Here is a 14,581-nt window from a genome sequence, read left to right on the forward strand (position 1 = left end):
AGCCTTATGATTATTAATGCTAGTGCTTTGGGGGAATGAAAAGGAAAGGCCATTACACTTCAGCACACACTGGATGAAATCAAGTAATCAATCTGATCGTGACATTTAGGGCTTATAGCTGAAGTCTTGTGGCTTAAAAGAAAACAGTATGAACTTTTCTGTAGAACTTGACCTCGAGTCAAGAACTCTTTAGTTTCTAAAGTCTTCCTTTTTTTTTCTGCCATTAAGACAAAAGTTTTACAAAGTGATGTTATTTCCATTGTAGCACAGTAGATGGTAACTACAGTGACAACTGGCTTGTACCTGGTGAGTATGACTGGCAAACATCAGTCCCCCTGGGAACAAAATCCAGGCCCTAACCCTGCAGATCACTCCTGCATTGTGGGACTCTCCTCATGGCAGTTCAACACAACAGTCACATTTAATGGTAATTGCTCCCATTAGGCGATGCTGCCCCGCTCAGGGATGGCTGCCTCCTTCCCTTGCCACCTTTCTTTAGTGCCCTCTATATTTCTGTTCTGGCAAAGCAGAGGCATCTACTGGAATAGAACTTTTACCTCCACTAAGTAAAACTACTCTCATATATAACACTGAATATTCGGCTTGTAGGCAGACAAACAAAAGGGGTTTGAAGTCTATTTTAGGGGCAGTTTATTGCCTACAAGCATGTGTGTAATAGGCCAGAGTAATAGCAGGAGCAGCTAATTAGCTTTGGCTGCTGGCAATTCTGACCTATAAAAGTACACATCTCTGCCAGACACAAGAAGGGCTCCTCACTGTATCCATTTCAAGGCCATGCTAATTTCCCACTAACGACCAGTAGCTCTCAGCATTGAAGAAGCACAAATGAAAAATCCACACAGGATAGCCTAGAGATTGGTTGGTGTGGAGGAAGATGCCTAAGAAACAGAACCATCAGTTGGCAAGGAGCCCCCACCTGGACTGCATTTCAGCTTGTGCTTTTGACTGCTGATGTGGCGCTGGCTGGTGAGGCTGGCACAGGGCTTGGGGAGCGGCTGGCACCTGCTGCTGAGGGGTGCCAGCCTGGCACTGGGAGGGGGCCCCGGCCACCTGGGACACGGCGGGCGGCAGAGGTGAGGAGAGGTGCTGCTTCTGGGGCTGCTGCTGCTGCTGCTTGTATCGGGAGAGGCTGAAGAAGAGGCCTAGAATGGCCTTGAGGTTTCCATTCCTGATCTCTGCAAGACAATAAAGAGACTCTGGTCAGATGGGGAGCTCTTCTTCCTGTTCAACGGGCTGTTTCAGCCTGCGCGTGAGTTTGATTTCTTTAGGATATGACAGGCTTCCTGAACACTTCATTGGTATCACAGTCAATTAAAATCAGCCTATACCACAAAGAAATTAGCTTATTCTCGCCATTAGAATTAGAGTGGATACAGGAGGCAAGTTGCAACTAGATGTCTGGTAGGTGCCAAGAGGAAATTCTCAGTAAGGACACCACTGAAAAAGCAAGCGTCTCAAGCAAGACTGTGCTTGTTCTACAGGCAGGGGATGGAGGAACTCTGGCACTGGGGGAAGCTCATGGGTCTTCACAGTGCACTTGGCTGCTGCCAAGTCCATGTTCTAAGCTTCAAGCCACAATGAGTGTGCCAAGTGGCTGCTGTCCCACTCCATGATCTGCGTGCTCTGCTTTCCCCAGTCACTCTACTCTCAAATATGTGGCTCTGTGTCCCTCATCTGCTGAACAAATAACTCTAATTTGGGGTGGGTATAGAACAGGCTAGAAGGACTTGCTTCCATAATGGACTCATACAAAATATTCCCTACATTAAAAGAAATTGGAACAGAATGGGAATAAATGTTTGTTTTTATTCCAGACAGTATTTTTCAACGTTAAAATACATTTGCCTCAAGGCATGCATAAAGAGTTGCAGAGGAGAATAAAATATTTATTCACAGGCAAAGGCCATGGCTCACGAGGGGCTTCTCCTTGGGAGATCCCTCCTTTCTATGCAGTTAACACTAGATGCAGATGGCCAGAGTCTGAGCAGACCCTAAGAGTGAAGTTCGGGGGCCACTGAGCATGAGGGACAGAGGAGAAGGAACCTTGGGGGCAAACATACTCAGCACTCTCTGCTTTCCTATCACTCTAGAATGGGTTTTTCTTAACTGGCAAGGGGGGAAAGACAGATGTGAAGCAAGAAAGCTTCAAAGGCCTTGTTAGAAGGGTAGGTAATGCACACTTACAGGTTAGCCCCGGGCTGGGAAAGAGGCTGCTAGTGAAGGAACAAGAGTTTCCTCCAAGGCTTAGTTGAGGGGCAGAGAGTATGAATGGAGTCCTTTCAGAAGCAAGCTCCATTCCACGCAGAAGAGGAAGTGTGCCCCGCCAGTGCCTTGGCCCAACGTGATCTGCTGATTAGGTCAGGCTGAATTACTTCCCCTTGGAGCATCCCATTCTCCAGGCTCTGAAGAAACTGACAATACAAACTTCTAGAATCCAGCCTTCACACCCTACTCTGGGAGCTAGCAGATTCTATCACAGGACAAAGCAGACAGGAGCACAGCATTTGGAAAACCTAAGCCATGAGTTCCAATCTGTATTCTTATCACTTACTAGTTGTGCAACCCCAGGCAAGTCACTTAATCTCTCTGGGCCTCAGTAAAAAGGCAATACGGACACCACTTTGCCCCATTGCACAAGGTTGTTTTGCAGAACAAATGGGAGCATTTAGGCAAAAGCGCACTTTAAACAGTGAAGTCCTTCACTCGTCTTGGTTATTATATGACTATAACCCCAGAATCCTGAATGAGAGTCTCATACAGTTCCACCTTCATATCTTAAAAATGACAGTTTTTACTATGGTGACCTTTTAATCGATTGTGTTAACTATGATTCTTTTGAGAATGAAAGCCAGGGAGTGGGGAGCTCTTAATTATACCAGACCACAGTTGGTAGCCAGGACTGATGTGGCAAGTCAGGATGCAAAGTCACTGCGTATAAACCACTCTGTGTGATGTGTGAAACAGAGAAACACCCAAGGGGTGGGCCAGCCCCTCAGTCTCTTTTGGTAATTCAGCTTTAATCCTTCAGCCATGCTTCCTTCTCCACACTAAGGAAACCAAAGGAGAGGCACACACCTGTAGCATGTTCCACTTCTGATTCCAAATGTTCTCAGTGGTACATGAGAATCATAGAGTGTGAGGCTTGGATGAAATAATTCAGCTAGCTACTCACTTTACTTACGGGAAAACAAAGGCCCACAAGGTGAAGTGACATATCTATAGTCACCCAACTGGGCAGTGACAAGAGCTAGGGACAGAATCAAGGTAAGCCAAGCAAGGGCTGACACACAAGTTAGTGCCTATTAAGTTAAGAAAACAATTTCCCCTCAAAACTGAATTCACTGAAGGGAGAAAGTACTGTTAATTATGGGGATAGATGAAATCTATGTAAGATTTATTTTTAGGGCCTTTTACAGTTATCAAGTCATACAGTTTATAACAATAAGAGCTATTATTAACCAGTGTGTATCAGGCTAAGCTCTTTATATGCATGATCTCATTTAATCCTTACAACATGGGAAGTGAGTAGGATTATCCCTCTTTCACATAAGGGGAAACAGAAGCTCAGAAGGGTTTTATGACTTGTCCAAGGTAATAAACACTGGAGCTGGGATTTGAATCTAGGTTTTCCGACTCAGAGTCCAGTTTTCTAACACTGAGTAACTTGGCTTACTTGTATAGCCATCATGTTTTATTTATTAAGCTAGCTGGTAGGCATTTGAGTATTTTTTATTTTTCTGGGATGTCAAATATTCCATGATGCATTTTTTTTTAACCATGCAAGAAAAAACAAGAGGAGAGAAACTAATAATTCAGCATACCCAGAGGATCAGGGGTCATCCACTGCAAAAAGTTGGCATGTTCACATCAGCACCCTCCATAACCTACCAGCCCAATCCCAGTGCAGACAAACAGAGCCAGTCCTGTTGTATTCTCTACCTACCATGGTCATTTAGTCGTTTACTGATCAGAATGGCCATTGTTCCCTAAAACATGTTTTTCATTTGTCAGAGACTATAGTGCTCCTCCAATAAATATACTTCCTCTTAGGAGGCAGCATTTTTATAACAAAGATCTCTCATTTTTTGGAGCCAGAAAAATTTTTGGTTAAATCTCTACACTCCATTATTTGTACACTTTGAGATTTTACAGGATTCAATCTCTCTGAGCCTCGGTTTTCTTCTCTAAAATGAGCATATGTCCTACTGTACCTTTCCTATAGGATTGTTATAAGAATTAATTGAAGATTAAATGAGAAAATGAGGCCGGGCACGGTGATTCACTCCTGTAATCCCAGCACTTTGGGAGGCTTAGGCAGGCAGATCATAAGGTCAAGAGATCGAGACCAGCCCGGCTAACATGGTGAAACCCCGTCTCTACTAAAAATACAAAAAATTAGCCAGGTACGGTGGTGGGCACCTGTAGTCTCAGATACTCGGGAGGCTGAGGCAGAAGAATCACTTGAACCCGGGAGGCGGAGGTTGCAGTGAGCCGAGACTGCGATACAGCACTCCAGCCTGGGTGACAGAGCAAGACTCCATCTCAAAATAAATAAATAAATAAATAAATAAATAAATAATAAAATAAACAATAAATGAGAAAATGAGTGCACCTAGGATACTGCCCAACTCTGTACTTCCCTTTTTGGCTGAGAAAATGTGGCCATTCTACCTGTAGCCTCCTCAGAACCCACTACAGAGCTCTTCACCCAAAGGAAGCCTGAGAAGTGGTCCATTCTCTCTGCTCATCCCTTTATGCCACAGTCACTGGTGACCAGAAAGGAAAATCACGAATGATCTAACATTAGAGAATATGCAATGGTAATCTTTCTGGTTTTTAAAACAGTTTTACTGAGGTGTAATTTCATAAAATTAAGTGTACAATTTAATGATATTTAGTAAATTTAGCAAATTCTAGATTTAGAAAGTATTTCTATCATCCTAAAAAGATTCCTTGTGCTCATTTACAATCAATCCCCAAACCCACTCCCAGGCAACCACTGATCTGCTTTCTGTTTCGACAGATTTGCCTTTTCTGGATATTTCACATAAATAGAATCATGCAATACAGATGGTCCCCAACTTGCGATGATTTTACTTATAATTTTTCACCTTCACCATGGTGTGAAAGCAACAGACATTCAGTAGAAACTGTACTTCAAGTACCCATACATCCATTCTGTTTTTCACTTTCAGTACAGTATTCAATAAATTACATAAGATATTCAACACCTTATTATAAAATAGGCTGTTAGGTGATTTTGCCCAACTATAGGCTAATGTAAGTGTTCAAGTGTTCTGAGCACATTTAAGGTAGGCTAGGCTGAGCTATGATGTTCAGTAGGTTAGATGTATTAAATGCATTTATTTTCAACTTATGGTGGGTTTATCAGGTAAGTTGAGGAGCATCTGTATATAGTTTTTTGCATCTGGTTTTGTTTGTTTGTTTTGAGACAGAGTCTCACTGTGTTGTCCAGGCTGCAGTGCAGTGGCGTGATCCCAGCTTACTGTAACTTCTGCCTCCTGGGTTCAAGTGATTCTCCTGCATCAGCCTCCCAAGCAGCTGGGATTATAGGTGCATGCCACCATGCCCGGCTAATTTTGTGTTTTTGTAGAGATGGAGTTTCACCACATTGGCCAGGCTGGTCTTGAACTCCCGACCTCAGGTGATCCACCCACCTCGGCCTTCCAAAGTGCTGGGATTACAGGCGTGAGTCATCGCGCCGGGCCTGCATCTGGCTTCTTTTACTTAACGTAATGCTTTAACGTTCATCCACGTTAGAGCATTTGTCAGTTTTTATATTCCCCTCATATAGATACACCATATTTTGTTTATCCATTCACCAATTGATGGACATTATAACTGTTTAATTTTCTTTTCCGATTACAAAAACTCAAGAGTGTTGAATGTGCTGACAGCCACACAGTTTCTACCTTGGGTGGTCTATAACAGACAGTATCCAAAATAGCTAGAATTATATTCTTTCCATATTTCCAAATGGTATTTGTCTGTTCTATGAGGCTTGGTAAGCCAGCTCCACAGGAAGCCTTTAAAAAAAAAAAAACCCAAAGCCCCACAAGAATGTTTCCCTCATGACATTCCCCAAGGCTTTGGAAAAGGAGTTACTATTTTGTATCTGATTAACCTCGCCCTCTGGACTTCTAGAGAAGGAAAAACATGTCGATTTAGAGAGAACTGACTTGCCCAAGGAGACACTAGCCAGTTGTGGCTAAACCCAAACTGGAGCCCTGTTCTTTCTCTTCCTGTGGCCACTCTTGTGGCAACAGAAAAGCAAATTGCATAGGCCATATTCTCATATTCCAATTTCTATTTGCATTAGTATTGCCTTGACTCCACTTTCTTTGGGTTCTGACTAATCGCTTTCTTCCCATTGGCTGGTCCTAATCTGCATAGATGCTGTGGGTAATGCCAGGAATGAAGAGTAAGATAAATAGGAGTTATTTTCTTTCAACATTTTAAAAGAGAAACTTCAGGCTTGGTTTACAATGGCACAAGTGCTGAAATAATCTAATACAAAGAAACCTGCTTTGTAGGGTATAAGGGATGAAAAGCCAAACGGAGGGCTGTGCAGACCACAGAGCTGCAGAACTCCTATTCAGTTCCCTTGAGCCCTGGTTGTGTGAGGTTCACCCAGCTGATTAAGGACTGTGGAGCCTGCAGCATGGTCCCTGCAGTTGGGCCAGCTGCATAACTGGTATCCACCACTTAACTTGCCCCTCCACTCGTCAGCCCTCTGTGTTCTTGCTGCTCTCCAAGTCTGCCAATGACTCTACCCATAGGAGAAGTGGGATGAGAGGGTGGGAGCAGAGCCTATGGTGCCCCTTCTGCTAAGAAACAGAAACTGAAAGTCCCAGTCAATGCCATACTCAGGTAATATAGGTAGGAGGAAATGGAAACATTCCACCTGCTGCTTTCACCCTACAGGTCCAGAAAGACCTCCTGCTTTCTAGCTTGGGATGAGAGGAGGAGCAAACTCAGTACCTAGATCTCTGGTCCTCAGGGCAGCAAACCCAGGACTGAGCTAATCAAATCAGCAACTGGTTTCACTTCAAAGTATACACTCCTTCCACCTGGAAGGATGTTCCTACTTTTGTGTATACAATGTCTGCATGGTTTCCCCCCATCATATTAATATTACCTATGCCCGATCTTCTGTTCAGGTTTCCTTTCACCTTCCTTTTCTGTCTGGCAAGTGCCTATTCATCCCAAGAAATCTGGAGGGAATCATCACCACTTCTGTGTAGCCCCACTGAGAGCCCCAGGAAAAGTTGATTTGCCTTTCTTTGGTCACCACTGGATCCTGTGCTTACCACTAACACAGCTCTCTCTTATTAACTGGAATCAAGGTTAGTTTAATATGACTGACTTGATTACAGATGTACCCCAGTGCCTAGCACGGGGCCTGGCATACAGGATGTGCCAGGAAAAATTAGCTGAACTAGATAGAATATGCCTTACTCCCCAACCTCTGCTTCTCCACTGCAGGAGGATGGGCTCAGGGCCAGATAGCACAAACCCCAGGTGTTCTCAAAACGGCCAGAGATAAAGGCCATCCTTCCTCACAGGGGCAGGTTTACAGATGGCTGTGACAGGTGGTGTGTTCTGGGGAAGGGTTGGTGAAGGATCTTGAACATCACCCCAGGGCAAAGGGAGGCCCAAGCTCACAGGACTCTGGCACATCTCCAAGAGCAAATAGATCAGTTCAATCTTCAGGAAAACTGATGGGGCAGGGAGGCCTAGTCCAGGGAAGTTCCCCAAACCAGCAGCACCTCCATGGGGCTCACTTGGGCCTGCAGCCTCTGCCCCCAAGCATCTGCTGTCTGTGCCCTAGAACAAAGGCTCCCTGTGGCTCTCTAGCAGGCGGGTCGAGGCAGGCCTGAGCTGCTGAAATGCTTTGAGGACAGGTGCATACACCCTCCTGAATGCAAACCCAGCTTTAGACTGGGCAAGGGTGGAGATGTATCTATGAGGCTTCCAACTGCTGATGTTTTTTTCATCAGAGAAGGAGCCTCAGGGCACTCAGTCGTCTTCAAAAGGAAAACAAAAAGCATTAAATCCACATTACTTTTTAATATACCACACTGCTTTGCTAGTAGTTATGCAGGTGGATAGAAACATACGCAGTAATGTGCATTAGCACACATCAGGCCTTTGAATCAGCAGATGTGGGTAGTTTAGCCACTGCTGATCTTGTGGCTCTCCTTTTTTTTTTTTTTAACTGTGTAGCTTAATCTCTTTGGGCCTTGGTTTGCTCATCCGTATGATGGGGATAATACTAATACTGACCCCATAAGGTTGCTGGGGATACTAAATAAGATATAAATATGCACAGCACTTAGCTCAGTGACTGACATGTGATAAGTTCTCAATAAATCTATTCCTGTAATTTAACATGATGTCAAATGAGATATTGCCTGTACCCTGAAACTGTGAATAAGGCCAAATTTGAGGATTAAAGGCTCTAAGTACCCTTGCTTGTTGTAAGTTTGAGAATGTGGCAGACGTTGGGGCCACTTTCCCAAAGGAATGCAGCAGTTCACACTTTTACCACTAATATCTTCATCACTCCCCAACCTCCAAAATATTTAAGAAGATCTAGATGACAGAATGTCATTTTGGGGAGACAATGTTTGATGATCATGGAGAAAGGATATTTTCCTCCCCTCACCAAGGAGGCAAGGTAGCAGAGTTCTTGGGCCCCTTGAAGTCAAGGGAGTGGTAGCTCTGAGGATCGCTCAAAGTGGGGGTGCTGGCAAGAAGGAGGGTCCTGGCATTCCAGTCCCAAATTGGACATCCGCTTAGAAGAGACTTGGCTGATCTGCCTCTTGGCCACCTGAGTGGGGAAAAGAACCGGAGAGAGACTGTCTGGTGGGGGACTGCTGCCAGGTGACAGGAGGCCTTGCAATTCCACCCACTGCAAGTGGAAAATGGAGCCCACACGTTCCTGCTGGTCCTATGGTAGGTATTGGAGGGATCATAAGACTGAGGTAAAAGATCTGGCCAAGTCTCACAGAAGACCACCAGTGCCCTGGGAGCTACATGGGAGTGAGTCCTGGTCAGAAGGGCCTGCTGAGACTACCAGCTGAGACAGTGGCAGTGATGTATACTGAGGACAGCACCTTCCCCAGCAGCAGAACTCTGCTTCCTCTGTGCTGCCTCAATTCTGGAGGCTCAGGCACAAGAACATGGGAAGGGGAAAGGAGAGAAAGTCAAGTCAGCATGCCCCTATCTCTCTTCAAACTCCTAAACTCATTTGCACTGGAAGGAATGAGGGTAAAGAGCTTTGAGTAGAGTACTGAAGTTTGAGATTGAAGTTTAAAATGAGATTGAAGTTTAAAAATGACTATGACTGAGTCATAAATATGGGCATCAAGTAATTGTAATAACTTGAAGATGACTAAAGAGCCATACATTCTGGCCAAAATATCATTAAGTGAGTCTTGACCCAGCAGGAAGGATGGGGATTCAACATAGCACAGTTAAGGCAGTCACTGAAATACCATAAAACTCCTTCATGGTTATACCACGATGGCTTGATACCACTGGCTACGGTATGCTCTTCCCATGCTCAGAGCCTTCAAGGGTCATCCCAATGTTAAAAAGGGGCAGACGGCTGAGTATCTCTCTGCATAACGTGCCTCCATGAGCTATAACATCTTCTGAAACCATGTACCAGGTAACCAAGAGTTTAAACCTCATTTCTTTTACCTTTACAAGGCATACCTAGATTTTATCCACCTGCTCTCCCAGAAGATGCCATGATCATGAGCTCTGAAATCACACAGAACTGGGTGCAAATCCTGGCTCTGCCACTCTCTAGCTACATGCTTCAGGGATGTCACTCATAACCTCTTTAAGCCAAAGTTTCTTCGTCTATAAATTGAGGCTGTCATAAACTCCAACTTTAGTTGTGAGAACTGAAGCCAATACAGATAAAAACCTTCAAAGCATAGTTGGTACTTGTTCATTCAACAAATACTTATTGCATAGATTCTCTATGCCTTGGGGTACAGGCATAGAGGATGGCGCAGAAGGGGGAAACAAATGAAGCAGAGGTCAGGACAATGGGTAGATAGCTGAGTGGCCAGGGGTCACTCCCAGCCAGGCAGGATGAAGCAGGCCTGCAGAGTCTGCATACCCAAGAGGCCCTGCTGCCACTTGCTGCTGAGCACACCTTATAAAAGTCCCTGCTTGTGCTCTGCTGGGGGACACAGGCCTGTGCCAGGAGTTTAATCACTCCCAGAAACTAGGAGGAGTGTGCCCTGCCACCTACCAGCCAGCATAAGAACTCTGCACCAGGAGGAAATAATGTGCTCCTCTGAATGGGAATTTGCATCTGCCTACTCCCAGCAACCCCTCGCCCCACAGCAAAGCATATTCCACATGTCAGCCAGCCCTGATCTTATCCCCATGGATGAGGGTCCGTACCCCAGGGCTGGGGAATCCTCTGGAATGAGGACTGACCACACGATGACTGCTTCTGTGACCTCTGGAAGCAGTATGTCCGTGCCTGACTGGGAACAGGTCCAGCACATCAGAGTTCCTACAATTCATCAATTGGGAATTCCTACAGTCCCAATGAGACACAACACACCCACTAGGCACTAATCATGGCCATTTATACTGCCCACCCCCAATACCAGAAGAGACTACCACTCAGAAACGCAGCCCGGAAAACCAAGCTTTCACTGTGTAGCAGAGCAAAGGCAAGGAACAGGTCCCAGACGGAATCCATCATGCCTGCAAACTTACCTGCTCCATTTGGCTGTTTCCTTTCTCATTGTTCTCCTCTGCCCCACCCTGACCACCAGAGTCCATGCTAACAGGCATCCTTTCAAAAAGCAGTCTCATTAGGGAAAGGCACTATCGTCTGAAGCCCAAACTGCTTTACCTGTTCTGGGAAAACTGGAGGCAGGTGCAGCCTAATGAGCTTGGGAGGATGCCTGGGCCTATGGCAGCTCTGAGCTGGCAGCTGCTTGTATTTACAAACAGGAGAGAGCATGAAAGTTTCAGGCTGAGATGTTGTCTGAGGTGGCTGAGAATTCAAACCAGCCATCTCCAGACCAATAACTAATTTAATAGCAAAACGCTGGTGAACTAATGTGCTAATTAGTCACCAAATTTAAGTTAATTAAAAACTAATCACGATGTAAAAATATAGCGTTGCATTAATAAATCACATGCTTTTTATAAGAGCAAGAAAAAGTGCTGCTTCCTCTAATAAAAGTTAGAGATAAAGATTAAGCATTTCTCCCTGGGAACTGTACAGCTGAAATATGTTCTGTGGTGAAGCATGCTCTCTCCCATAGATAAGGCCTGACTTGATAGTTAACTGAATTACTAGACAGGTGAATCAAACCAGCATTGTTTAATCAAGTCTTTCTCAAATAGGACAGCTTTCCCTTCACTACCCTCTCAGGGTCTTGCAGAGGCAGCTGGTAGGGTTGAATCCACCTTCTTGGAGTGAGTCTTTGGTGAGTAATAACGTTGGCATCCTCAAGTCTAGGCAACTATTGAGGAACCTAAAGGAAAACAAAACCAGAGGAGCCCACCAACATCCCTTGTCTTAATTGTGTTAATATCATTCATAAGTAACAGGTGGGCATTTCTAATTATGAGGCAGCTTCACGACAAGTGCTCTGACTCACCTTCTGCAGACAGCCCCTGGATGTTTATTCCCTTAGCTGCCAGGAAATTCAAGCAGGCATCTATGTTTTCAATCTAGGGGGGAAAAACAACAATATACACTTAATAAATGTTCACGCTCTCCACAGCCATCTCTTATTAGGAACAATGGGACAACAGAATGCTGTAAAAACGGCCGATGGATGAATGAACGCAAGATAGGACTCTTTGTCTGTACTTGCACAGGAAAAGTTTACCTAATATCCCAACCACATAGTGCCAAAAGTCGAGGCCTTGCATTGCTCACAGCTGCCAAAAATAACCAGGGCGGAATGGGAGCTCTCATCTTGGTCACTGCCACCACCAGTGCAATCCTGAAAACTTGAGCAGTTGCCAGAAAAATGGAGGTGGGGAAAAGGTTAGTGGACACACCCATCTACCAGCAGCTGGGAGAAATTTCCAGCCACCAAAGAGGCAGGCAGTCAAATGTACAAACAGTGAATGGGAGTTTTAGCAGGAATCTGGGTAGCATTTACACACAAAATTTTCCAGATGGGAGGCATTGCAGATGACCGGGGACAGCTGTGACCTCCTGAACCCCTCTGTCCTTTGTGCTTTCTGTGACAAGAAGGGACCCACCAGAATCTGTGAGATCTCCCAGGTTTGCCAGGGCTGACGCCACAGCCAAGGGCAAGCCAGTGTCCAGCCTTCCCAAAAGAACAATTAGGTCATTCCCAAGAGGCTAATTTGACTTTAGTTGTCAGGGCGAATTATTTTTTGGTTTAAAGGAAAATGTTCTGGCTTGATTAATGTCAATGGGTACCATAAGTAAAAGAAATTGCTTTAGACTTGGCACAGAGATCTTTGAATTTCACACAATTTGCATTTAACAATGGGGACCCCACTCATTCCCCTCCACCATCACCCCAATCCTCATTACTTCCCAGGTTCCATCAACATTCCTATGAACTCAAATCAGTACTTAACCCATGGAATTTATTTTGAACTAATAAATGATAGCCTTCCACAGTATACATGTGACCCTTCCTGTTTCTTCAACCCCAAGCAATTTCCCAATGCTCCTTCATAGCCACAGAAAATGTAAAGTGTCTACATTTAAGAGCTCTAATGTGAGTAGAGTCTAGCTCCAAGGCAGTCTTCCTGAAGTTCACATCCACCCGCCTACTGACATTTGGCATTTTATGACTTATCTACTCCCAGTCTTTACATCTTCCAAGGACTTTAAATTAAGCTATGGGACACCTGAATAAAACTGCACCCGTATTATAGACTCTACTCGACCCTAGCTTGAAGTTACTCCACCCTTGCATTTTTAGCACAGGTTCCCATCTCCTTTCCAACCTCCATCTCACACTTCAAGGGTCCTCATCTGGAAGACATTTTCTCATCTCTAGAGAAAGGTGCAGAATGCGACTTGCTGCAAACTAAATGTTGATGCTACGCGTTATGCCTGCCATCATTGCAGAAAGTCCTTTCTTACATACATGGAGGAAAGGTGAGCTTTCTTTTCATCTTTCCTGTCCTCTGTCCAGCCCCAGGGATGACCGCTTTTGATGGTGTTGGTTTTAGCAAGTATTACGTGATAGAGAAAGTGAGGTAAGGAGGTCAGATTTCTGACCAAGATTACACAGGTCAATGTCAATGGCAGAGCTGGGTGAGAAATCAGGAGGTCCTCCTCCCTGTCATACACAGGAGCCTGCATTTACATAAATGCAGACAACCAGGTGCTATTGGCTTAGAGGGAATAAGGGAGGGGAAAGTAAAGGAAAGACTGGCTGGGAGTACCCTGAGTGTGATGTCTTGGAGCAATCTGCTCTCATTTGTAAGTGTAATAACAGTTGTGCCTCTGAATGCCACTTCACCATACCATGAAACCCTGCTTTTGAGAAAAAATGTTAATTATCAGTGCTTATTTCTACTGTTGTACACAGTGGTAATATACCAAATCCACTCAAAAGGATTTGTTGCCCCCTAAAAGAGACACTAGTATTTAAATCATAATAAAATTATAAAATCCCTCTTCTACTGCTTGCCTTTTCTTATCATTCTCTTCTACTCCTTTTATATAATATCTTGCACATGGCTAGTAAGTGAGGCTTTGGTAATTTTGTTCCCATGGAAAGTGAGAAAAAGAAAAAGCTCACCATCCCTGAATCTCTAATTGCAAATTCAAAAATAGTACACTTGATATTTATCCCGGGAAGTGTCATGGAGGTGGGCTGATGAGGTAGGTTAAGTTTTTTCAGCAATAGTCCAGCAATGTGGCACTGAATAAAAAAATAAAGACAACTGCCAACATATTCAAGAAAAGCACTGTTCTACTACAACACTATTTCTACAGAGCTCACATTCCAAGAAGCATAAAGTACATTACTTATATTTATGGAACATTCAACACATACAGCATCATTTAAAGTACATGATAGTGTCTGTTTGCAAGGCTAGCCTTGATACATTTCAATTCAGCCATCTGCTGGACTTTCTTTTAATGTCCAATTCTATTAAAAGGATAATTATAAATAAGTTACCCGAATACTTCTTCTTTGTTAACTTTTTAAAGTCCTGTCATTTTTTTCACAGAATTTTATAATTTTGATCAGTAGCTCTCCACTGGCTAGGGATGGTGGATGGAGAGGAAGGACCAATTTGTCAACAACTGGCAGCATTTGGGGTTGTCACAACAGGGGCAGGGTACTATTAGCATCTTATGGATAAAGGCCAAGATGCTGCTAAACATACTACAATGCACAGGACAGCTTCTCACAACAAAGAACTGTCCAGTCCAAAATGTCAACAGTGCTGAGACTGAGAGGCCCTGAGTTGCAGGATTCTTTCAAGCATTCATTCAGTCAACATTATTGTGTAGATGTCTGCTCTGCGCCGGCATGGCACT

General features: G+C 44.3%; 1 protein-coding gene across 7 annotated transcripts in view; it reads right to left on the reverse strand.

Moving 5' to 3' along the window:
• The window catches only part of NAV2 (neuron navigator 2), a 768,177-nt gene that overhangs the window by 249,433 nt on the left and 504,163 nt on the right, over positions 1-14,581 (reverse strand). For all 7 annotated transcript variants that reach the window (XM_008004421.3, XM_073017808.1, XM_073017805.1 and 4 more), the window contains exons 4-5: positions 11,691-11,763; positions 938-1,196 (exon numbers count right to left, since the gene is read on the reverse strand). In XM_008004421.3, coding sequence (XP_008002612.3) covers positions 938-1,196; positions 11,691-11,763 — 332 coding nt within the window. The remainder of the gene's footprint in view (positions 1-937; positions 1,197-11,690; positions 11,764-14,581) is intronic.

The sequence above is a fragment of the Chlorocebus sabaeus genome, chromosome 1 (genome assembly GCF_047675955.1).
Source record: "Chlorocebus sabaeus isolate Y175 chromosome 1, mChlSab1.0.hap1, whole genome shotgun sequence".
NCBI lineage: Eukaryota > Metazoa > Chordata > Mammalia > Primates > Cercopithecidae > Chlorocebus > Chlorocebus sabaeus.